This window comes from Lagenorhynchus albirostris, chromosome 14, assembly GCF_949774975.1.
Source record: "Lagenorhynchus albirostris chromosome 14, mLagAlb1.1, whole genome shotgun sequence".
In the NCBI taxonomy this organism is placed as follows: domain Eukaryota; kingdom Metazoa; phylum Chordata; class Mammalia; order Artiodactyla; family Delphinidae; genus Lagenorhynchus; species Lagenorhynchus albirostris.
In genome coordinates this window covers 60400141-60426974 of record NC_083108.1, presented here as the reverse complement: position 1 = coordinate 60426974, position 26834 = coordinate 60400141, and the positions used below count along the sequence as shown (strand labels likewise).

At 38.4% G+C, this 26834-nt stretch overlaps 2 protein-coding genes across 6 annotated transcripts in view; one reads left to right on the top strand and one right to left on the bottom strand.

The window, feature by feature from the left end:
* PRELID3A (PRELI domain containing 3A) overlaps window positions 1-26834 on the bottom strand; it is a 179468-nt gene that overhangs the window by 20794 nt on the left and 131840 nt on the right. The gene's annotated exons all lie outside the window — the stretch shown is intronic.
* The window catches only part of SPIRE1 (spire type actin nucleation factor 1), a 208016-nt gene that overhangs the window by 123667 nt on the left and 57515 nt on the right, over window positions 1-26834 (top strand). For all 3 annotated transcript variants that reach the window (XM_060170228.1, XM_060170226.1, XM_060170229.1), the window contains exon 4: window positions 13721-13846. In XM_060170228.1, the coding sequence (XP_060026211.1) occupies window positions 13721-13846 (126 nt within the window). The remainder of the gene's footprint in view (window positions 1-13720; window positions 13847-26834) is intronic.

Below are 26834 nucleotides of genomic sequence, written 5' to 3'. Positions count from 1 at the left end.
CTGGGACTTCCCTGGTGTGGCAGCGGTTAAGAATCCACCTGCCAATGCGGGGGACACGGGTTCGAGCCCTGGCCCGGGAAGATCCCACATGCCGCGGAGCAGCTAAGCCCGCGAGCCACAACTACTGAAGCCTGAGCGCCTAGAGCCCGTGCTCTGCAACAAGAGAAGGCACCGCAACGAGAAGCCCGCGCACTACAACGAAGAATAGCCCCCGCTCACCACAACTAGAGAAAGCCCGCGCACAGCAACGAAGACCCAACACAGCCATAAATTTAAAAATAAATAAATAAATTTATATAAAAAAAAGAAGGAAACAAAACTGTGTATACCTCTGAAACTGAGCTAACAGTTTTTGGTAGTGGTTTAGTGGGTATTTGTGGGGGAGAACAGGGCATGGTGAAGGAGGAGGGGACGCCCACCCAACCAACCATGTCAGTTGGTTAACCCTGGCACCAGTCAAATGACAGATGTCATGGCCAGATTGCTCTTGTATAGTACAGATTTGGAAGATGAGACCTGGAGAGTTATTGGAATCTTACAGTTCTACTCAATGATATTCAGTATGTTAACTTATAAAACAAAGATTCTTGGACATTCATCAGTTTGAACTGATAACTGTTACACTGCTTTACTGTTTTTTAAATTTGAGCTACTATGTCTGCCCTCCTGCCTATGTTATTTCTATCATAATATGAAAAATAAACAATTAAAATGCTTTTTTAGAAAGGTTTTATAGATTGGAGGAAAACTAAGTTTACCAATTCCATTCTTAGGAATTTTATTGGAGAATATCATATACTCACCCCTTGTTTCTTAGTTTCTATGTTAACCAAAACTGATCAGTAAAAATTTCCACATCTGTAACAATATGTTCTGAACATTTCTTTTAGCTACCTGAGAAGAAAAATAATTGCTGAAACATTTGACAAGTAAACTGAATTTTATATATCATAAAACCCATTATTCATGGCCAAATAGTGACACATAGGAGTTTGTGATTTGCTCAGTGGGTTGAAATCTTCAATTAGTAAATTGGCTCCTGTTTACATTGTTGGAAGAGAAGACAAGAATTAATTGAAGAAATATATGCTTTCTACTTGTTGAAAGTGGAAATGTGAAACTAAGTTTGAATAATATAAATAATAGAATGTTTAGGAACTTGGAGACAATTTGTTTTTAATTCTTAGTGAGCAAGACCTTTTTATTGTGTAACTTTTCCCCCGAACAGTTGTTTATTCCTTCCAGTCTTTCAATTTGGTATATGGTGTGTTACACTTGAAAATTACTTTCACGTCCATTGTTATCTGAGACTTATGGTAACACTGTGAGGTATTGGGTTGGCATTGTTAAACCCATTTTACAAATGAAAGAACTAAGGCTCAGAGAGGCCTGTGACTTGTCCAGCTTCTTTGAACTGAGTGAATGAGAGGAAGTTAAATTCAGAGGTTTATAGTCAGGTAGGACTTAGATTGGGCCCCTGGTTTTGCCATTTTTGTACCAATTGTTTTACCCTGGATTATTTAATCCTATGATCCTTATTCTTATGTAAAGAGAGAATATCTGCCTGATTGAGTTTTGTGCAGATTAAATTAAATAACATAATTAATATAAAGTACCTACTATAGTGCTTGTCATGAATAAAAATTTAATAGCACCTACTATATGCCAGGCATTTTTCTAGGTGCTAGGGATATACCAGTAACACCATACAATTGGTCCCTGTTTTTATGGTTCTTAATTGTAATGGACAAAAACAGGATATAAACAAGTAAAGTATAAACACATATATCATTTTTTTCTGAGTCATTCCAAGGCTTTTTGCCACTGCATATAGGTCAGAATAAATTGCAGGCACAAATTTATGTCAGCGATAGAATGTGTTCTTCTCTTAAATTAAGAATATAACACCTAAAATATTTTTCTTTCAGATTGTTTGTTGAGAAACATATAGAACTAAGTGGAGCCTTTCAGGAAGTATTAAGAAAAGATCATTCTTAAAAATTATTTTCTTATATATAAATATATCCTAGAAAAGATTCCTTCGGTTAACATTAGTTGAAAAGAAAAGGGATTGTAGACATGAAGTAAACAGTGGTGGTGATGGAGAGTGAAGTATGTAGGCAAGGAAGATTAAGGAGACCAGTGGCAGGATGATGGAAGAGGAGGACGTGAGACAGTGTGTGGAGAGGAAGAGTGAAAGGAGTGTTTGAGAAATGAATGAAGTTACTATGAGAATAGCACATGAGCAGATTCTTCATTTGAGATGAATGTAAAAGTCTCAGCTTACTCATGCCTTCATTTACCTTCTCAGATATTTAGGAAGCATTTAGTTTGCCTTCCTTGTTCTGAGTGCTCTATCAGGTGCTTGGAGATGAACTTAACTGGGTTAAATGAACCCCAGTGAGGTAAATATTATGGACCTGATGTCTAGGACCATACTAGCCCATACACCTTGGTGGAAATTAGCAATCTGCTTTCCTTCTTCAGGATACTGTACTTCCATCTGTAAGAGAATCATAATAAATAAAAATTTGCAATGTCTGTTATGTGGAGGATGTCCTTCTAGAAGGGGTACCCTTACGAATAATCTGAACATATGAAAGTGGTGGGCCAGCAAGGTTCATGGGAGGCTTGTAGGGCACAGAGAGGGGCACTGAACTCAGCCTGGTGGATCCTGGTTCTCTTACACAATCCAGTCCCCCTAATTGTCAGGGAATGCAAATAAAGCAATACCATTTGCCATTCTTTTGAAAGCAAGAATTTACTTTTGTTGAAATTAGAAATTACGGTAAATTTTTTTGCTCAGTAATTGATAGCTGCAGTGTAAATTTACATAGCTCTTACATAAAATAATTTGACAGTATATTAAGAAGTCCAAAACTATTCACTATTTATAATAGAAGAATGCTAGAAATATCCCAGATGTCCATTAATAGGGAAATGGTGAACTAACTGTGGTACAGCCAACTAGTGGCGTACTATATCACTATCAAAAGGGCTGTGGAAAGATCTCCAGGATATATCATTTACATGAGAAAACAGGGTGTAGAAAATCATGTATAGTATGCCAGCATTTATCTAAGAAAATGTATGGATAAGAATATATATATATATATTTTTTTAAAAAAAGAGGAAAGATAAACCAGAGTAGAAACCAGGACAGGCATTAAAGCTACACATCTATGAGTGTACTAGATTCTGTGGATTTGATTTAGAAACCATATAAATATTTTACATAATTATGAAACAAAACTGAATATGGAAATATAATCCCCTCAAATCCAAAGCAAACTGAGCCTAACTGTTACCGCATCAGAAATGTGACCACATAGACAGACCTGGAAAGCAACGATCACATAGTAGCAGTGAGCACAGCTGCCACCAGCTCATGGTCTCCGAATACCATTCCCTACTAAAAGAATTCCAGAATTCCTTAGAGAAATGGCTAATTCCAGATCTGGGAAGGAAATGTGTAAAATAGCATGGAACATCTTGTCATACCAGAAAGCAAACAGACTATCCAGGATTACTAAGTTATGTAAAAAGGACTCAGAAGCCAACTCAAGGAGCCTCCCGCATTGGTCAGATGGAAGAATTTGATCATCAATAAGAATAGTAGCTGTGATGGATTAAAGCAGACCAAATATTCTGCATTCTCTGGACACATAAGTAATAATTAATAAAACCCTTTTGGTCACCTTTAGCGGTTGTTCAGTTGTTAACCAAGTTGTTAACCCACTTATTATTTTGACAGCTGGTGTATAGACAGAATCCATTCTGCCTTTTCCATAAGGACACCACCTCAGGGCAACCAAAGAGTTTTGGATGAATGTCTCTTTATAAAAGTATTCCAACTAATAAATGAAAGGGAAGTGATAGGGATTGCAAAATGGTAATATTCTGATTCTACAAAATAATAGCATTGTGGCATCACAAGAAACCAGCAGACTTTCTGTGCCTCCGATGGAAGTTTACAGCATCACCTGCAAAGTCTTCTTGCCAAATAAACAATCTGATCAAGCCTCTAGATCTAACTAATCTAACTACCAATTTATAGGAAGTTCAGGGGACATAGAAACATTTAAAATAACACCATAGGGATGCAATCAGCAAAATCAGATTGTGGGAAACTATAGCACAAATCACATAATTTCTTCAACAAGTAACTTACAAATTAAAAGGAAGGGGAGAGAGGAAAACATAGATTAAAAGAGACTTAATACATATCAATTGCAGTAGAATGAACCTTGATTAAAAGAAATAAATTATAAAACTGGGTATATATTTGAGATAATCAGGAAAATTTGACCTCTTACTCTATAGTTGATGATATTAGGAATTATTCATATTTTTAGATATGATAATAGTATTGTGGTTATATTTTTTAAAAAAGAACTCATCATTTAGTGATATATGCTGAAATATTTACATGTGAAATTCAGATATCTGGGATTTGCTGTAAAATAATCCTGGAGGGTGAGGCTTAAGTGGATGAGGATGTAGATGAAACAAGATTAGCCATGAATTGATAATTACTAAATTGGGTGATGGGTACACTGTAATTCATTATATTATTCACCTCGTTTTTTATATGTTTGAAATTTTTTCACATAGTAATACTACTATTAGGAATTTTTCAAAGAGGTCAATTTTTTTTTTTTTTTTTTTTTTTTGCTTTCTAGTCCCTGTGGACTTTTTTTAAAATTTTATTTTATTTATTTATCAAAGAGGGCAATTTTTAAAACTTAGATAGAACTGACATATAACATTATATTAGTTTCACTTGTACAATATGTATAATGATTCCCTATTTGTATAAATTGCAAAATGATCAGCACTGTAAGGCTAGTTAACATCCATCACCACACATAGTTACGAATTTTTTTTCTTGTGATGAGAACTTTTAAGCTCTACTCTTTTAGCAGCTTTCAAATATATAATACAGTATTGTTAACTATAGTAACCATGCTGTACATTACATCCCTAGGACTTACTTATTTTATAACTGGAAGTTTGTACCTTTTGACCACCTTCACCATTTCACCCACCCTGTACCCACAAGCCCCAACCACTGGCATCACCAGTCTGTTCTCGGTACAAAGAGATGTTTTTTAATACAAAATGTTACATAGATACATGAAGATGTGTATCACAGCATTATTTATACTGTTCTGAAACTGGAAATAAATGACTCACAAAGAAATGGTATATCAACTACATGGATTATCATATGGTCTTTAAATTATAATTATGTGGGTTATGAAGCAATGTGGGAAATTTTTGTTTTAATAAATGGAAAAAAGACCACAAAATTCTGCGTGTACTGCTATGTGTATAAAGAAGAGACTGTGCTCAGGAATAAAGATGCAGACCTACTAGAGAATGGACTTGAGGATACGGGGAGGGGGAAGGGTAAGCTGGGACAAAGTGAGAGAGTGGCATGGACATATATACACTACCAAACGTAAAATAGATAGCTAGTGGGAAGCAGCCACATAGCACAGGGAGATCAGCTCGGTGCTTTGTGACCACCTAGAAGGGTGGGATAGGGAGGGTGGGAGGGAGGGAGATGCAAGAGGGAAGAGATATGGGGACATATGTATATGTATAACTGATTCACTTTGTTATAAAGCAGAAACTAACACACCGTTGTAAAGCAATTATACTCTAATAAAGATGTAAAAAAAAAAGAAATGGTAGGTGTTATGGTTTTCAATAAATCTATAATTTATTAAAAAAAAGAGACTGTGCTGATTTATGATTTACCATAAATGGTATTAATGGCATTGTGATTCAGGGGGAACCATATGGCTTCAGAAATTCCATTCCTCTTATTGTTTAGTATTTGTATAATAAATAAAATATTGTAAAATTTTAGTATGGCTATATTAAGTTATTGCCCATGAATAGTTTTATAAGTTATATTTCCAGTGTTAATTCATACTTTCAAAAAAATCTGGCATGTTTCTGTAAATACAAGAATATAGTTTACAAATAATAAGCCCTGCTTATAAAAAGCTAATATGTTTTTGGTTTGCCACATAATGTCAGAATTTACATGCTATTTTGAAAACTCATCAGGAGAGAAATTTAAGAAAAGGATAGTACTGTAGAGTGTGATTAAAAATAGAAAAAAATCCTATATTATTTAATTTTTTTTAAAGATTTTTTTTTTGATGTGGACCACTTTCTAAAGTCTTTATTGATTCCATCACAATATTGCTTCTGTTTTACGTTTTTTGGTTTTTTGGCCGCAAGGCATGTGGGATCCCTGGTCCCCGACCAGAGATCGAACCCACACCGCCTGCATTGGAAGGCAAAGTCCCAACCACTGGACCACCAGGGAAGTCCCTAATTTTATTATACCAAGCTAGATTAGTACAGTGCACAGTTTGTCTTCATCTTCAAACTGCACATGTATTACAGACAGCTGAAGTGGAATGAGTCTGTTATTTTCATTTGTGTATAAATTTGGCCTAGGTTTAATGGAGTATATCCAAGGGAAGCCATAATGTTTGTTTGAGCTTGTCTGTTACTGAGTGAAGGTGTGTTAACATAGGTTAGTTGGGTGACCATAGTCCATCAGTCAAATTAGAGTGACTCCAAGGAACAAACTGCAGTTCTCTGTACTTCAAAATGTTTGTTCTCTAAGTTTTGAAATTTGCTGGAAACATGCTAATTTTCTCACTGGTTTAGGCAAAAATTTAGTAATTTATCCTGACTATATGATGCTGCATTTAATGAAGATGATCTTTGTTATTATCTTTGTTATTAATTTCTTATGACAAATGTATGATTATACTCACTAGGCAAAACATTTTAATTATGGTTTAAAATTATATTCTACTTAGATTTTTGCAAATAAAATTCTAAGCTTTGTGAACTGAATATTTTTTAAGACATTTGAATTTTAGCAGTTGAGAATAAATTATGGGGAAATTTGGAGCTTCATATTATCAACAAAAGACTGTGATATAAAACCTAAATATATCAGAAGATATAATTCTGATTATGCCTTTTTCTCTTCTAAGGTGATATTACTTACACACACTGCAGTATGTGTCTCCAGACATAAAGAGTGACTTGGATTGCTGAATGCTTCGTAATTTAGAGTTTAAACAAAAACTGTATTCTCAATTAATTGTGCCAAAGTTTTTAAAAAAACTTTATGGTCTTTTACTGTGTAGTATTTTGACGCTAATTAGGGTAAAAGGCCAATGGATAATAGAGTTTCTGGCATACATCTTCGATTTGATATCAGATAAAGATTTTTTTCTTAGTTGGTACATTGCTTCAAAATACAAATGCTAACTTATTTGACCAAAAAATGTTTCCAAATGTTTTGAAAGTATTGTAGGCTGTCTTTTTTCTAATCACATCAGTCTAGCCCAGGTTTGCTGATAATTTCAAGTTTTGTTGAAAATATATAACAAGGTCTTATGTGTGTAATGAAGTTTTCAGAAAATTAATTTCGATTCTGGCAATATTATTAATGATTCTATACAGAGAATTCAGATAATGGAGTTGTCAGATAGACTTTTTTTTTTTTTTTGCGGTACGCGGGCCTCTCACTGTTGTGGCCTCTCCCGTTGCGGAGCACAGGCTCCGGACGCACAGGCTCAGTGGCCATGGCTCACGGGCCTAGCCGCTCCGCGGCATGTGGGATCTTCCCGGACCGGGACACGAAGCCTCGTCCCCTGCATCGGCAGGTGGACTCTCAACAACTGCGCCACCAGGGAAGCCCAGATAGACTTTTAATTGATGTTCAGGATTCTAAGAGTCAGGATTGAAACTTTGAGTAGAGAACTGGAAAATATATAGAAAGAACCAAATGGAAATTTGAGAACCAAAAAATGAAGTAACTGAAATAAAAGTTTAGTGGATGGGTTTAATAGACTAGACGGAGCTGAAGAGAGAATGAAGTGGAACGTTGTCAATAGAAAATATTCAGAGTGAAGCACAGACACAAAAAGAATGAAAGCAGTACACATAATTAAAGTCCCAAGGAGAGCCAATGAAGAGAGAGGATGGAAGGCATATTTGAAGACATACTAAGAATTTCCCAAAACAATGCAAAACACTATGCTGCAGATTCTGGAAGCCCCACAAACAAAAAGAGCAAGATAAATTAAATGGAAAACAGTCTAGTTTCATACCTAAACTGCTAAAAACCACAAGCAGAGAGTCTAAAATCAAGCCAGAGAAAAAACTGGACTGCACCTGACTTCTCAACAGAAACAATGGAATCTAGAAGACAGACTGGAATGACATTGTCAAAGTTCTAGAATAGAACCTAAAATTCATTACCTAGTGAAGTATCTTTCCAGATTAAAGGTAAAGTAGTTCTTTTTGTGACCAAACAAGCAGTGGCCTAGAGTAGGAGTTGGGGAGTCATCAGCTTTATAGGTAGCGTTTAAAGCAGTTAGAGTAGACAAGATCAGCTAAGGTGAGTAAAGAGAAACCCAAAGATCCAAGATTGAACCCTAAAAACTCCAGCATTTTGGTTTAGCTTAAAATTTATTCATAGAACAGCGAAGGTAGGTTAAGTAAGATATTATATAGCTTAGTCTTCTCCTTTTAGAAATAAGCTGAAACTCGGCAATGTTAAATAAATTGTCCAAAGTTATATAATGGCATGTTGATAGATATGGGACAGAACCTGTTCCTTCTAATTGTGTCCCTCTGCCCCCAAACTATCCCCTCTTTGGTAACTGTAGAAGATGATTTTGTTGCATGCTTACTGTATACTATGCTCTATGCTTAAGCACTTTAAGAACATTATTTCCTTTAATGGAAGAGTAATATACTCTCATTCTAGGGTGGAGTGCATAAGGACTTGGGCTCTAGAGTTAGACTGCCTGGGTTCATTTCCAGTTCTGTCTCACTGTGTGGCCTTGGGTAAATTACTTAGCTATTCTAAATCTGTAAATTGGGTTGTTGTAAGGATTAGAGGTGAAGATGCATGTAAACACAAAGAATAAAATAAATATCAACATTGACACTGAAATAACCACTGGGGTTATTTTTCCTCTGAGGGATTATTTCTCCTCTGTCTCAATGGAAACTTTGTGGAATTTCGTTGTTCTTTTAAAATTTTTTATACATTTAAAAATTGTGGTAAAATACACATAAAATTTACCATTTAAACCATTTAAAGGTATACAATTTAGTGCCATTAAGTACATTCACAGTACTGTCCAGCCATCACCACTGTCTAGTTCTAGAGCTTTTACATTATCCCAGATGGAAACCTCATACCCATCTCTTCCCATCCTTCCTCCTTCAGACACTGGCAACCACTAATCAGCTTTCTGTCTCTGTGGATTTATGTATTCTGGGTATTTCATATGAATGGAATCATACAGTATGTGACCTTTTGTGTCTGGCTTCTTAGACTTAGCATAATATTTTTAAGGTTCGTCCATGTTGTAGCATGTGTCAGTACCTTTTTCCTTTCTGTGGCTTAGTAAGATTCCATTTTGTGAGTATACCACATTTTGTTTATCCATTCATCAGTTTAGAACATTGGAATTCTTTCCAGCTGCTATGAATAGTGCTGGTATGAACGTTTGTGTTCTAGTTTTTGTTTGAACACCTAATTTCAATTCTTTTGGGTATATACCTAGGAATGGAATTGCTAGATCACATGGTAATTCTATCTTTAACTTTTGAGGAACCATCAAGCTATTTTCACAGTGGCTTCACCATTTTACATTCCCACCAGCAATACGCAAGGGTTCCAATCTCTCCACATTCTTGCCAACACTTATTTTCCATTTTTTCTTTGTTTTTATAGCCATTCTAGTGGATGTGAGTGGTATCTAATTGTGGTTTTGATTTGCATTTTCTAATGACCAGTGATGTTGAGCATCTTTTTATGTGCTTTTTGGCCATTCGTATACCTTCTTTGGAAAAATGTCTAGTCAAGTCAATTTTTAAATTAGATTGTTTATCTTTTGTTGAGTTTGAGTTCTTTATGTATTCTGGATACTAGATCCTTATTAGATATATGATTCGCAAATATTTTCTCTGATTCTGTGGATTATCTTTTCACTCTCTTGATAGTGTCCTTTGATGTACAAAAATTTTTAACTTCGATGAAGTCTAATTTATCCATTTATAGGCATACCTCGGAGATATTGCAGGTTTAGTTCCAGACCACTGCAATAAAGCAAATATTGCAATAAAGCGAGTTACATGAATATTTTGGGTCCCCACTGCATATAAAAGTTATGTTTATGCTATACAGTAGTCTATTAAGTGTGTAATAGCATTATGTCTAAAACAATGTACATACCTTAATTTCAAAATAAAAAACAAAAAAAATTACAATAGTAATACCAAAAATCACTGATCACAGATCACCATAATGAATGTAATAATAATGAAAAAGTTTGAAATATTGCGAGAATTACCAAAATGTGACATAGAGACAAGAAGTGAACAAATGCTGTTGGAAAAATGGCACTGAAATACTTGCCCAATGCAGGGTCGCTACAAACTTTCAATTTGTAAAAAAACAAAATATCTGCGATGCACAGTATAGTGCAATAAAATAAGATATGCTATTTCTTGTGCTTTTGGTATCATATCTTAAAAACCAGTACTGAATCCACGACCATGAAGGTTTACGCCTATGGTTTCGTCTAAGAGTTTTATAGTTTTGGTTCTTATATTTAGGTCTCTGATCCGTTGTTTTTTTTTTTTTTTTTTTGCGCGATACGCGGGTCTCTCATTGTTGTGAGCGCACAACAGTGCTCTCCCGTTGCGGAGCACAGGCTCCGGGCGCGCAGGCTCAGCGGCCATGGCTCACAGGCCTAGCCACTCCGCGGCATGTGGGATCTTCCCAGACCGGGGCACGAACCTGTGTCCCCTGCATCAGCAGGTGGACTCTCAGCCACTGCGCCACCAGGGCAGCCCCCTGATCCATTTTGAGTTAATATTTATGTATGGTGTGAGATAGGGGTACCACTACTTCATTTTTTTTTTTTTTTTTTTTTCCTGCATGTGGATATCCAGTTTTCCCAGCATCATTTGTTGAAGAGAATATTCTTTCCCTACTTAATGGTCTGGGCGCTTTCGTGAAAAATCAATCAATCATAGATATATGGGTTTATTTCTGGACTCAGTTCTATTTCATTGATCTGTATGTTTGTCCTTATGCAAGTACCACTTTGTTTTGATTAGTATAACTTTGAGGTAAGTTTTGAAATTTGGAAGTTTGAGTCTTCTAGCTCTGTTTTTTTCAAGATTGTCTCAGCTATTTGGGGCCCCTTGCAATTCTATATGAACTTTAGGATCAGCTTTTCCATTTCTTCAAAAAAGGCCTTTGGGAATTAGTTAGGGATTGCATTCAATCTGTAGATCATTTTGTGTAGTATTACTGTCTTAACAATATTAAGTCTTCCAACCCATGAATACGGGGTGTCTTTCCATTTATGTAAGTCTTCTTTAATTTCTTTCAGCAATGCTTTAGAGTTTTCAGTGTGTAAGGCTTGCACCTCCTTGGTTAAATTTATTCCTTAGTATTTTATTTTTTTGCTATTAAAAAAATGGTATTGTTTTCTAATTTCATTTTCTGATTATTCATTAGTATTGTTTAGAAATAGAACTTTTTTGTGTTGATCATGTATCCCACAACTTTGCTAAAATTGCTTCTTAGTTCTAATAGTTTTTGTGGATTTTCTACATATAAGATTATATCATGTGCATTAAAAAAATTTTAGAGTTTTACACCAGTGTTTTCCAAGTTGCAGGGCACAGCCTGTTAGTGGGTTGTGAAATCAATTGAATGTGTAAGTTCTGTTCTGTGAAATTTTTGTGTATAAAACATATACATATGCATGTGTTTGAATCCTTATGTAAAATGTATTTCTATTTATTTATTTACTTAATTTTTGGCTGCGTTGTGTCTTTGTTGCTGCACGCGGGCTTTTTCTAGTTGCAGCGAGCAGGGGCTACTCTTCGTTGCGGTGTGCGGTCTTCTTATTGTGGTGGCTTGTTGTGGAGCACAGGCTCTAGGTGCACGGGCTTCAGTAGTTGTGGCATGTGGGCTTCAGTAGTCGTGGCACACGGGCTCGGTAGTTGTGGCTCATGGGCTCTAGAGTGCAGGCTCAGTAGTTGTGGCTCATGGGCTTAGTTGCTCTGCGGCATGTGGGATCTTTCCAGACCAGCGCTTGAACTCGTGTCCGCTGTATTGGCAGGCGGACTCTTAACCACTGTGCCACAGGGAAGCCCCCTAAAATGTATTTCTTACTGTGAATTACAGTCAAAAATGTTATGCCATATTCAGAACATATAATTGGAATATAAAATTGTGGGATTAGTGAAAGGTGAAAGTCCTAGCAGATGCCTTTCATAACCTTGGAAATGATAATTCTATGTGGGAAGCTGTTTTCTGCGTACAAAAATAATTGTGCAAAAAATATACTCTCTGTTCATTGGTCACTTTGTGAATAATTAAGCTTGTGAGATTTTTGCTTTTCATGCTCCCAAGGAATCAATTCTTAGCCTGTTTTTCGTACTGTGGAAAAAGTTTCTTACTGAAACTCAAGATATTTTCCTGAGAATGTATTTTATTAAAGATAGTAATCTATTAAATTGCATACAATACTTATTACAAATGAAAAAAATAACAGAAAGACACATTGTGAAAGATAAGCTACAAAGATATCTTTTACTCTCCAAAAGATACAAGTTATTGAATATAATAAATGTGTATTTTCAGTAATTGTATTAATGTCAAGTTTACTGAATATAGTAAAGAATAAGGGAGAACTTACAACTTTTTAATGCAAATGAAGTACCTTAAAACATAACTGTTGTACACAGATACAAAACTATTATTTTATAGAAAGATAAAATTATCTTTTTAATAAAATGCACTAGGCTCTTGACAGGATGTCTTTTCCAGTCTAATAAGCTGTGTTTGATTTTTCTAAATTGTTGTGCATGATGTTAAATTGCATCTTTTACCTACAAGTAGTTTTGTGGGGGTTATGGGCTGTGTATTGTAAAGGACGTTAGGACTGGTAGTATCACCAGTTGCCCTCTGCCCTCTTTCCTCCACTCCCCATCTACTGACGAGGTATCTTCCCAGTGGTCCCCATGTCTTCCTGACATTCTTTTTACTAAATTATACAACTCAGTGTGTATTAGAATGATCCTGGGCTTCAGAATCAAATAGGACTGTGTCAAATTCTCCTTCTCCCTTATGTTAACTTTATGACTGTGGACAAGTCACTTGACTCCTCTGAAGCCTTAGTTTCTGTTGCTATATAATGGTGCTAATTCAGGGTTACATTGAAGAGTAAATGATATTATGCTGTGTATATGACATATCAAACATGGCATGATAAATACTCAATAAATGGTAGTTATTAAAATACCTGAGTTCTGATCAGTACTCAGTAATTGGTAGTTCCCTTTGTATTCCCAACCAAAACTTTTACACATGCCCTATCGTTTTCAAGTAGAAGCTAACTAATTCTAGTAAGCTCATCTGTGCTGCTGGGTGCTTGTTAGTTACTGGACCACTTTTTCCATATTAATTGTGTGGACTTTACTGGTCGTCTTGTGATGCATTAAGCTTTGGGTGATGGGAATTGTGGGGTTGCCTTGCTGTCTGATATGAAAATGTGAATATACTGGGTGTGTCTGTTTTTAAGGTACAAAAACCCCACAGATAATAAAAAAGTACCTTTATTTTCCTCTTCTGTAGTTATGTGCTGCTCATCTCCCAACTGCATCAGAGGCACCAAATCATTATCAGGCAGTGTGTCGTGCACTGTTTGCAGAGACAATGGAGCTGTATACATTTCTGACTAAAATTAAGAGTGCAAAGGAGGTAAGTACTACTGCTTTCCTATTTAATGGCATTGTGAAAGAGAAAACTGAATTTTCAACATTGCCTATCATTTAAAATATTTATTGCCATCCTGATGAGTGCTGAAAATCATTCAGGAAAGAAGCAACTTAGGCAGAATTAAATCTGTTCTTTAAAATGTTACTGTGTGAATCCATTTAATAAAACAAAGATTTTCATAAAGCTTCCTTACAAATGGAAAATAAATGTTACTGAACTGGTTTAGTCAGTTTCCCATGTGACTTGCTTTTCACCCTCTTTCTGCCACTCTTCTTTTGTCCATTGTAAAAAAATGTTAGTGTGTCTTTCAGGAAGGGATAAGGATGCAGAGAGGAAGCTACACATCTGATGATTTAACTTTTATAGTGGATGTGATTAAATATTTAATGCAGGAGATATGAATTAACTTTCAGATAATCCAGAATCTCATTTTAGCTATTTTCTTTATTATCTATCAGTGTCTATGAGTTAAAAATACTATGTGTACCCACCCACAATGGGCCAGTAGTCACTGCGTGAGGCAGGGGCTGGCAGCCAACCAGGCCGGGGTCCAGCTGCACTCACCAGCGCACCCACAGCAGTCAGCCCCGCCGCAACTGAAGGCCCATGCAGCCCACAGAGGGTCACTTCTGTTGCATACAGCTCTGGTGCCCAGAGGGGAGTGTGCTGCTGGGCCCCATAGAATGTCTCCTATAGAAGGCCACTTATCCAAGAATGGGAAACACAGCTGACCTACTTAATACATAAAAATAAACCTTCCAAACTCTGTACTACGGAATAGAAAGAGTACAGAGGCAGGGTGGGGGTAGAGGGAGCTTTCCCTTTTTACTTTATATAACTTGTGTATTTTTCAATTTTTATAAAATTTTGTGTAATAAAAACATTTTAGTTGAAAAAAATTTCATGTAGAGTCCAAAGAGAATCATTCTAATTTATTTACAAGGTGAATTGCCATATTTCACATCCCACAGACAGTTGTGAAGATTCTTGAGATCTTTGTAAAGCACCTGGCACGTAGTAAGAGCTCAGTACATGATCAGTGGTGGGTATCATTTCTTTTGTGACTGAAGTATGGAGTTTATCTGAAACACTAGTTTAAAACCCACGATGACATACAGTTTGGGGAGAGACACATATGGGATGTGTAATATAGTACACATACGGGATGTGTACTATATTAAATAAAGTACAACTAATTAGTTCTGGTAATATGTAAGTTTATTCAGATCACCCTTAATAAATCACCTTAAATAAATCCATTTTATATGTATGAATAAGAGCTCCAAGCATTCCTCTTTAGTTCTAACCAGGATACTGCTTATAGTCTGTCTTTTTTGATAGGCTAATGAAAAGTTATGTCTATTTTTCTAGGAATTTATAGAATTGGACCCAAGAAGAAAGTCTTTAACTTTCTCGTTTTGTGCCATTACCATATTGTCTTGATTACTGTAGCTGGTGAGAGTGGACATCCTTGTCTTGTTCCTGATCATAGAGGAAATGCTTTCAGTTTTTCACCATTGAGAATGATGTTTGCTGTGGGTTTGTCGTATATGGCCTTTATTATGTTGAGGTAGGTTCCCTCTGTGCCCACTTTCTGGAGAGTTTTTATGATAAATGGGCGTTGAATTTTGTCAAAAGCTTTTTTGCATCTACTGAGATGATCATATGGTTTTTCTTCTTCAATTTTTTAATATGGTGTCTCACATTGATTGATTTGCATATATGGAAGAATCCTTGCATCCCTGGGATAAATCCCACTTGATCATGGTGTACAATCCTTTTAATGTGTTGTTGGATTCTGTTTGCTAGTATTTTGTTGAGGATTTTTGTATCTATATTCATCAGTGATATTGGTCTGTAATTTTCTTTTTTTGTAGTATCTTTGTCTGGTTTTTGTATGAGGGTGATGGTGGCGTCATAGAATGAGTTTGGGAGTGTTCCTCCCTCTGCTATATTTTGGAAGAGTTTGCGAAGGATAGGTGTTACCTCTTCTCTAAATGTTTAATAGAATTCACCTGTGAAGCCATCTGGTCCTGGACTTTTGTTTGTTGGAACATATTTAATCACAGTTTCAATTTCATTACTTGTGATTGGTCTGTTCATATTTTCTATTTCTTCCTGGTTCATTCTTGGAAGGTTATACCTTTCTAAGAATTTGTCCATTTCTTCCACGTTGTCCATTTTATTGGCATAGAGTTGTTTGTAGTAGTCTCTTAGGATGCTTTGTATTTCTGCAGTGTCTGGTGTAACTTCTTCTTTTTCATTTCTAATTTTATGGATTTGAGTCCTCTCCCTCTTTTTCTTGATGAGTCTGGCTAATGGTTTATCAATTTTGTTTATCTTCTCAAAGAACCAGCTTTTAGTTTTATTGATCTTTGCTACTGTTTTCTTTGTTTCTATTTCATTTTTTTCTGCTCTGATCCTTATGATATCTTTCCTTCTGCTAACTTTGGGTTTTGTTTTTTTCTTTCTCTAGTTCATTTGGGTGTAAGGTTAGATTGTTTATTTGAGAATTTTCTTGTTTCTTGAGGTAGGCTTGTATTGCTATAAACTTCCCTCTTAGAACTGCTTTTGCTGCATCCCATAGGTTTTGGATCATGGTCTTTTCATTGTCATTGGTCTGTAGGTATTTTCTGATTTCCTCTTTGATTTCTTTAATGGTCTCTTGGTTATTTAGTAACGTATTATTTAGCCTCCATGTGTTTGTGTTTTTTACGTTTTTTTCCCTGTAATTGATTTCTAATCTCATAGCATTGTGGTCAGAAAAGATGCTTGATATGATTTCAGTTTTCTTAAATTTACTGAGGTTTGATTTGTGACCCAAGATGTGATCTATCCTGGAGAATGTTCCGTGCACACTTGAGAAGAAAGTGTAATCTGCTGTTTTTGGATGGGATGTCCTATAAATATCAATTAAATCTGTCTGGTCTATTGTATCATTTAAAGCTTCTGTTCCCTTATTTATTTTCATTTTGGATGATCTGTCAATTGGTGTAAGTGAGGTGTTAAAGTCCCTCACTATTATTGTGTTACTTTCGATTTCCTCTTTTACAACTGTTAGCAGTTGCCTTATATGAGGTGCTCCTGTGTTGGGTGCATATATATTTATAATTGTTATATCTTCTTCTTGGATTGATCCCTTGATCATTATGTAGTGTCCTTCCTTGTCTCTTGTAACATTCTTTATTTTAAAGTCTATTTTATCTGATATGAGTATTGCTACTCCGGCTTTCTTTTGATTTCCGTTTGCATGGAATATCTTTTTCCATCCCCTCACTTTCAGTCTGTATGTGTCCCTAGGTCTTAAGTGGGTCTCTTGTAGACAGCATATATATATGGGTCTTGTTTTGGAATCCATTCTGCAAGCCTGTGTCTTTTGGTTGGAGCATTTAATCCATTCACGTTTAAGGTAATTATCGATATGTACGTTCCTGTGACCATTTTCTTAATTGTTTTGGGTTTGTTTTTGTAGGTCCTTTTCTTCTCTTGTGTTTCCCACTTAGAGAAGTTTCTTTAGCATTTGTTGTAGAGCTGGTTTGGTGGTGTTGAATTCTCTTAGCCCTTGCTTGTCTGTAAAGCTTTTGATTTCTCCATCGAATCTGAATGAGATCCTTGCTGGGTAGAGTAATCTTGGTTGTAGGTTCTTCCCTTTCCTCACTTTAAGTATATCATGCCACTCCCTTCTGGCTTGTATAGTTTTGCTGAGAAATTCGCTGTTAATCTTATGGGAGTTCCCTTGTATGTTATTTGTCATTTTTCCCTTGCTGCTTTCAATAATTTTTCGTTGTCTTTAATTTTTGGCAGTTTGATTACTATGTGTCTCGGCGTGTTTCTCCTTGAGTTTATCCTGTATGGGACTCGCTGCACTTCCTGGACTTGGGTGGCTATTTCCTTTCTCATGTAAGGGAAGTTTTCGACTATAATCTCTTCAAATATTTTCTCTGGTCCTTTCTCTTTTCCTTCTAGGACCCCTATAATGCGAATGTTGTTGAGTTTAATGTTGTCCTAGAGGTCTCTTAGGCTGTCTTCTTTTCTTTTCATTCTTTTTTTCTTTATTCTGTTCCATGGCAGTGAATTCCACCATTCTGTCTTCCCGGTCACTTATCCGTTCTTCTGCCTCAGTTATTCTGCTATTGATTCCTTCTAGTGTAGTTTTCATTTCAGTTATTTTATTGTTCATCTCTGTTTGTTTGTTCTTTAATTCTTCTAGGTCTTTGTTAAACATTTGTTGCATCTTCTCCATCTTTGCCTCCATTCTTTTTCCGAGGTCCTGGATCATCTTCACTATCATTATTCTGAATTCTTTTTCTGGAAGGCTGCCTATCTCCACTTCATTTAGTTGTTTTTCTGGGGTTTTATCTTGTTCCTTCATCTGGTACATAGCCCTCTGCCTTTTCATCTTGTCTCTCTTTCTGTGAATGTGGTTTTTGTTCCGCAGGCTGCAGGATTGTAGTTCTTCTTGCTTCTGCTGTCTGCCCTCTGGTGGATGAGGCTATCTAAGAGGCTTTTGCAAGTTTCCTGATGGGAGGGACTGGTGGTGGGTAGAGCTAAATGTTGCTCTGGTGGGCAGAGCTCAGTAAAACTTTAAGCTGCTTGACTGCTGATGGGTGGGGCTGGCTTCCCTCCCTGTTGGTTGTTTGGCCTGAGGCACCCAGCACTGGAGCCTGCCTGGGCTCTTTAGTGGGGCTAATGGCAGACTCTGGGAGGGCTCACTCCAGGGAGTACTTCCCAGAACTTCTGCTGCCAGTGGCCTTGTCCCCATGGTGAGCCACAGCCCCCCCCCCCCCGCCTCTGCAGGAGACCCTCCAACACTAGCAGGTAGGTCTAGTTCAGTCTCCCTTGGGGTCACTGCTCCTTCCCCTGGGTCCCGATGCGCACACTACTTTGTGTGTGCCCTCCAAGAGTGGAGGCTCTGTTTCCCCCAGTCATGTCAAAGTCCTGCAGTCAGATCGCACTAGCCTTCAAAGTGTGATTCTCTTGGAATTCCTCCTCCTGTTGCCGGACCCCCAGGTTGGAAAGCCTGACATGGGGCTCAGAACCTTCACGCCAGTGAGTTGACTTCTGTGGTTTAAGTGTTCTCCAGTCTGTGAGTTACCCACCCAGCAGTTATGGGATTTGATTTTACTGTGATTGCACCCCTCCTACCCTCTCATTGTGGCTTCTCCTTTGTCTTTGGATGTGGGGTATGTTTTTTGGTGAGTTCCAGTGTCTTCCTGTCGATGATTGTCCAGCAGCTAGTTGTGATTCCGGTGTTCTCACAATGGGGAGTGAGAGCACGTCCTTATACTCCACCATCTTGGTTCAGGGTCTTTTTTTCTTACTATATAATTTATGATTCATTAAAATGAAGCAAAAGCTTTGTTGACATATCTAAGCAGAAACTTGAATCTCCATTCTTCTTTCTGGAAACTCTGCTCCATTTTTAAAAGGAACTTCTCAGTACCCTCAGGCTCTTCTCAGGACTCCTGCTCCCCCAAGGGCAGTGCTTTCTCTTGCCTCCCTCTTGTGGGAGGCTGCTCTGTCCTCCACAGCTTCAGATCTTTGGACTGGGGTCGGTTGGTGATATTCTCTCTCTCTGCTGCTTCTAAACAATGACTCTTCATACTTGTACCAAAACCTCATGCCATCTGCTTCTGTTATTCTTGAACCCATTGTCACTGTCATCTGCCAGCATCTTGACTGATTTGATTGATAAAAGAAACTTTAGCTTTGTCTCCTTGACACCTCCTCTACTTCAGCACTCTGCTTACCTGAACACACCTTTGTCCTCGTGATAACCTGTGATCATTCCATCTTGGAAATCGTGGGCTTTCGTTCCTCACCCCCTGCCCATTGAGCTCTTCCACTCACTGCCACCTGAACCAGTATTGTCCCTTGACCTCCCCTCCCCACTATTTTCTGACAGTTTATCAGTCCTTCCTGGATTCACTTCTTGTCCTGTGTGGCTTAGATTTAGTCACTTCACCAAGAGTTCAGGCCCACATGTCCAACCTGGGTTATTACAATAGCCTCCTGCTGGTCTCATCTCTGTAAATTCTCTCTGTCCAGTTCACCTTCCACTTTGTCGGGAATGATTGCTGTAGGTCACAGATCTGACCCGAGGAGTCTGGCTCCAGGCCCAAACCTCCGCGTGTTCTTCCAGGCCTGACTTGAGGCCTGCTTTCCCAGGCAGGCCTCCCGGGGGCAGGCTGCCCTTTCTACACGGGACTTGAGTGCTGCACTCTGGTTTTCTGTAGGGGATGGTGAGCTTGGTGTGCCACGCCCACAGGCCACAGGAGCACACACACCTGCATTCCTCACCCGGCGCCTGCATTCCTCACCCTGCGCCTGCACTCGAAGGACCTTGGCTAAGGCCCTTGCCTCCACTCTTTCCCTCCACCAGCCCTGGGTCCACATACGCGGGGCCCCTGCTGTCCAGTGCTCTTCCACAGTGAGAAGATCACCCACCTGCACCGCCTGTCACCTGACCTCACCCAGCGCCATTCTGAGGGGAAAATAGAGCAAGGAGAGCAAAACCTCTTTGTTGGCCTCTTGTTTGCGCTGCTGCGGTAAGGGAATAGGGCGTGGTTGTTATTTTCAGTTTGGCTCCTCCTTCCTGATCACTGGACACCTGGCAGCTTGACAAGGCACTTTGCTTTCTGGTTAACATGGCTCCTCATGGCCTAGAGAGTGAAACCAAACTCCATTGTCTTGCACACGAGGCCTTATGGCATTTCACCTAGTTGTGTTTTTATTCTCCTTTTCAACTCTCCCTTCTTTGCATTTTACACTATCCAGTCAGAATTACTTACAGTTTCCGAATATATCATGCTTGTTGTATGTCTGTGGCCCTAGCACATTTCTGTTCTTTCTGCCTGGCATTCTCTCCCCGCCTTGCCTTCTTGGTGAGCTCCTGTTTACCCACCTAAAAAGCCTGCTCACGTGGTACCTCCCTCCACCCTTCACTCCCTCTGTCTTATACCCCTCAGTCCTGCATGTCTCATACCCCCCGGGAGTTATTTGCTTGTCTTTGAACTGTTTCTCCACAGCTGGACCAGACAGTGCTTGAGAAGAATGACTGTGTTTTGAATCATTTTCCTGTTGGTGACTCTTACTGCAGTGTGTGCATGTAGGAAACACTCTAGAAATATCTGTTGAACTGAAATGATTTATGCATTATGTCTGTGTTTTCAGAGCTTCAGAAATGTTCTGGTTGAAAGAAGCCAGTTTTGAAAGCATTTTTGACTATTAGAAGCATTTTGACCAAGATATTTCTAGTAAATACAGGAAGTTTTGTGGGCTGTAGATGAGGCCTTTGAGTGCCCTTTCCATTCTTTAAATTTATAAATAAGAACTTACTTAATAGTGAGTCTTGAGAAGGTAAGCTATAAAATATGTGGAAATCCTGGCATGAACATTCTGTACCATTTAATTACAGATTTTATACTGCATAAATTGCCTGTCAATACTGAGGTTTTAGGAATAAAGTCTTATAGGGTCCAGATGCATTTCCCTTTCCTCTTCAATGTATGCATTTTTCTTGAAATTAAAGAAAATTTTCATACATATTAGTTCATATATGTATGTTAGTCACTTTAACCTTTAACCTAGTCTCAAGAGTGCTAAATTCACACTAATAATAAAAAACTCTGGGCTAATTTGATTTTTTTTCTGAAGATCTCAAAATACACAATTTTAGAATCGGACAAGGGACTTCCCTGGTGGCACAGTGGATAAGAATCGGCCTGCCAGTGCAGGGGACATGGGTTCAATCCCTGGTCCGGGAAGATCCCACATGCCACGGAGCAACAAAGCCCGTGTGCCACAACTACTGAGCCTGCACTCTAGAGCCCATGAGCCACAGCTACTGAGCCTGCATGCCACAACGACTGAGCCTGCACTCTAGCTGCCTGTGCTGCAGCTACTGAGCCCACACACTGCGACTACTGAAGCCTGCATGCCTAAAGCCCGTGCTCCACAGGAGAAGCCCGCGCCCCACAATGAAGAGTAGCCCTCGCTCGCCACAACTAGAGAAAGCCTGCGCGCAGCAACGAAGACCCAACGCAGCCAATAAATAAATTAATTAAGTTTTTTTAAAACCCATGGGATTTCTTTTAAAAAAAAAAAAAGAATCAGACGATCTTTCTTCTATACCTGTGAGTTACTGTATATCAACTGGAATTTTCAAAGTAATAATGTCTGATTCAACAGGTTGATTGATTATCTGTTTATCAGTGATGTTTCAAACAACCATATATCTGTGTGTGTGCGTGTGCTTGTGTGTGCGTGTGCGTGTATAAAATTAGGGTAAAATATTAGTATCAAAACATTTGAGCTCAGTTGTTGATAATGTATTGATTTGATAGACCAAAAGTACTTTAATTATATTAAACCTCTTATATGCTCAATTGGCAGTTTATTAAAATATAAAACCCATAACCTATTTCCAAGTGTTATAATTGTTCTATAAAGTGGGCATTACATTTACCAGACCTAGCTACTTTACAAAGCACAAGGCCTTGTAGTCCATCTCTTTATTTAGAAAGTAAATTCATTTTCATAATGATCTCTTTTCATGATGTGATGATTTCCTTCTTAAACAATGAATGAGACCCTTTAAGGTGGTTCTCCAAACGATAGAGAAGATTTGAATAGGCTGCTGTTACTGTCTCAAAGGCAATTTGATATCCTTGAAAGTGAGTACGTGTTCCCGTGTCTTATAAGCAATTTGATATCCTCGTATGTAAGTGTAGATGGAGGGACTGTCTGAGCTGTCCATTTAGTGCATAGGGTCGCGTGAAAGAAGAGATGGCCCGTGCCCTCGTGCCAGTGAACCCCCCCAGCCCAACTCGACTGGCTAGAGCTGGTGAGCATGTGCAGTGGGGAGGGGAGGATTGAGCTTGACAATTTCAAGTGTAAATTACTTTGCTGGAAAAAAGGAAATTATATTAATGGCAGTCTGCTTTAATTCATTGCTGTCTAAGTAGTTTTTGATCATCAGTCCCTGGTTTTGTTATTATTACATGAAATTATTTATCAGTTCCTCATACTTTAAGCCCTACAACCACAAAGTGGCTGCTGTTGTTTGCTTCATTTAGTCTTCATGACCAGTCCTGTGACTCTCACTTTGTAGATTAGTATACTGAGGCTTAGCTTAGAGGTTCCCATAGAAGGAAGTTCTCAGAACTTCTGATGCCTGTGTTTCCATCCTCATCCCGCTCTCCAGCCTGGCAAAGGTGCTCTCTGCAGTTATTCCTGTTTTCTTGTAAGAACAGTCACCTGCAACAGACTTGTCCATGGCTGACAAGAGTCCCTGGAGGAAAGTGCAGGTGTATGCTTTGATACAGGCTTTTAATCAGGGTTGGGAAGAAGGGGGTGTGAGCCAGAGAGAATAAAATTTGGAGTTGGGGGATAAGGGGACTCATGAGGGAACATGTGTGCGAGCGCGTGTGTGTGTGTGTGTGTGTGTGTGTGTGTCTATCTGTCTCACACACGCACACAGATGGGAATGGGATGGGAGGAGGGACGTGTCATGTTAGGTTTAGGTATGAAGTAATATGGAAATGGAAATGTCAAAGATTGAGATAAAATTATTTCCAGACTAGAAAGTCAGTTGACTGATTCCAGTATGTTCCCAGCCGGCTCTAACATTATTGCCTCCACATTTAGTGTGTAATGTGCCCTCCCCACCTTCTCCAGGAAATCCTTTCACAGTAGAGGTGTAACTCTATTTATCATTGTAGAAAAAACTTGATGTATCAGGGAAGTAAACTGTTTAAAAAGAAGCTTTTGAAAAAAAATCTTGTTTTCAAGCAAATAACTCATTTTTCATTTTTATTATATTTAAAGTATATCAACACCAGTCATTTTTTAAAGCCCCTTTTGTGTTGGTGAATCATATTCTTCCACTCATTAGTCATGTGACTGGCTTAAGTCAAATAGCCTTTGCTAGATTTCTGTTTACTTCACTTTAAAAAGGGAAGTGGGGGCAAAATAGACATGCTCAGATTCCTTCTAGTCATAAAATGCTCTGCAGAAAGTGCAATTCATGTGACTAAATCTTTGTTCTATTCATTCAAGATTTTCCTCATTTTTGTACCAGTCTTGTTTTGTGTAGGCAAAATATATACAGATAAACATTTAAAATGCATTCCCAGTAAAATTTGCTAGGAAGTTAATGTATACTATTTTATATCATATTTTATCCATTTTTTAAATCCGGTTTTATATTATATTTTAAATTCAAGATGGATTTCATAGGAAAGCAGTTCAGTGTTGTAGATTTTATAGGAAAGCTCAGTGTTGTCAGTATTGAGCTATAAACTCAATACTGACATTGCTACTGTACTGATGTCAGTGAGGACTAAAACTTCTGTATTTTATTTATTTTTAAAATTATTTATTTATTTATTTGACTGCACCAGGTCTTAGTTGCAGCATGCAGGATCTTTACTTGCAGCATGTGGGATCTAGTTCCCTGACCAGGGATCAAACCCGGGCCCCCTGCATTGGGAGCACGGAGTCTCAGTCACTGGACCACCAGGGAAGTCCCAAACTTCTGTATTTTAAAATCTAACGGTAAGCAAATTCCTGGAAAGAAGAAATTCCTAATATAATAATATTAGTCATAAGTGAATGAACAGTAAAAATAATTGAACATTATGAAACATGTTCATATCATTGCAATAAGAACTCTTAATTAGAAGGCACGTAAAAGGTTTTTAAAGCACGTAATTTCTGTTAGAAGATTATATACTTAAAGTGATGAACGTTTTCTCTCCCCTTGCAGTTTCTTGTGCCATACATGTAAATAACCCCAGAATGAAGGTTGAATACCACCAAACATCTTGATCTTTGAGGGATAAGATGTCTAATATCGTTAAGCCATCTTGGATTTCTTCAGAGGCAGGCTATCACAGTGTAGATTGTCATTTCCGATTATCTGATCATAATGATCTTTATCTCTTCTCAAGTGTGAGTGCACCTGTGGTGCTTGATTATTTAGTTGCTTGTTGACATCTTAAACTCCTCTTATAAATGCTATGTTCATTCACCCTCTGAATTATGGTTCTTCATTTATATCCTTCAGTCCTCAGCTGAAAGGACGTCTGAGGCGTCTCCTAAATGCTCTTATGTAGTGAGCGCACTCGGCCTGTTTCTTTAAAGTCACATTACTCTGTGTATTTCCTTTCTAGCAGCCATCACAGTCTAGAGTTGTTTTGCTGGTCTCTTTCCCCCTCATTCATATCTGCCACTAGGATACATTCTCACTGAGGGCAGAGATCTTTTCTGTCCAATTCACTGCTGCAGCCGCAGTGTAATAGGGCCTGTATAAATCTTGGATCAGCGTTGAATGACTTAGAGAACTGTGGCAGGTATTGGACATCTGATTTCTGCCACCTCTCTCGAATCGTGGTCCCCTGACATTCCTGACTTGTCTCCAGATGCAGAGCCTCCTTCGTGTTCTTACCTGTGCCTTGCTCGTGCAGTGGTCTGCGTCTCTTGCCTGAGTTGTGGCAAAGCCTCCTAATGGAGGATAGACTGTATCCTCCAGTGTTCCGTCCCCGTGTACAGTCTGTCCTCCAGTGTTCCATCTATCCTCCAGCTTTCCGTCCCTGTGTAAAGATGTGTTGACTCCTTGATGCTTGTAGGTGGAAAGTTTAGACCCCTTAGCACAGCATAGGGACCGTTTACAGCCGGGCCCCAATCTGACCTCTCTGGGCTCTTCATTCCTTGTTGCTCACCACGCGTTCACGCTTTGCTACCTTCCTCCAGCCCCTGATTGCCGAGGGCCTCTGCACCTGCTGGAAATGTCCTTCTCCTCTCTTCTCTCACATAGAAAATGCCTACTTAAGACCTAACTCAGATGTCCACTGTTCTGAAATGCTTCTGCTGATCGAAGTTAATTTCTTTATTCTCTGTGTTCATTCATAGAGCACTCTGCTCTGGCTTCTGTCACTTATCACACTGTATTGGAATTACCATTTACGTTCGTCTCCTCATTAGACTGAGCATCTTAGGGACAAGGACCATGTTTATAGTCCCAACCCTGTCATAGAATTAGGGACCGAGGACAGCATCTCCTGTCGTCTTTTTAGGTATGTTCCCCTTGCTGCTTCCTCAGCTTAGGACACTAGGGCCCTTCATTAATGAGATTTTTTTCAACCTAGTAAATGTCACATTTTGTTCTATAGTTGAATTTTCCTAAGTGTTTAACACATTAACATTCAAGAAGAAATAGAGCAAAATAGAATCAGCCTTAAGTCCTTTATAGTCCATCCCCTTGTATTCGAACTGCTGTCCAAAGTGGGAACCTGAGGAGTAGGGGGTGAGATGGAGTGCTACTGGATTTTTATAATTTTTTCAAAGATTTCCACTCTAAGGAAATGTATGTACTTTGGGAAAAAAGACCCAAAGCCCACAGCTGCAGCTCTGGGCTGAAACAACTTATGTCACTTTCACATAAACATTTATAATCCCTGACTATCTCTTATTCATTGCCTTTGTGAGCACTTTAAACTTCGTGATAGTCCTGATAAGTAGGCAGTACTACTGTTTGCGTCCCGCCTCATTTTATAGAGAGGAAAGCTGAAGCACAGTTTAACAAACTATAATCAGTTAGCTGCCCATAGTGATAGAAAGAATTGGGATTAACACTCCTTTCTACGGATTTAGAAATAGTGACAAACACCAAAAATGGATCTTGCAGTAGGAGATGAGGATGTACAGGAGGATTCCATAAACCTGAGTGTGGGGGTGGGCAGAGACTGGGGGACTTTCGGGGACCTGTGAGAATGCAGCAGCCATATTTGACTATTGCAAATCCTGGCGAGTAGAGAAGCACTAGGTCCCAAAGGAATTAGGATCAATTGGCAAAATTTATTCATTCACGCAACAGTTGTGTCATGTGTCTCCTATATGGCAGGTGCTACTACAATGAATAACAGCAAGTATTTCTCCCACACTTATCCTGTGCAGACACTGCTCTAAG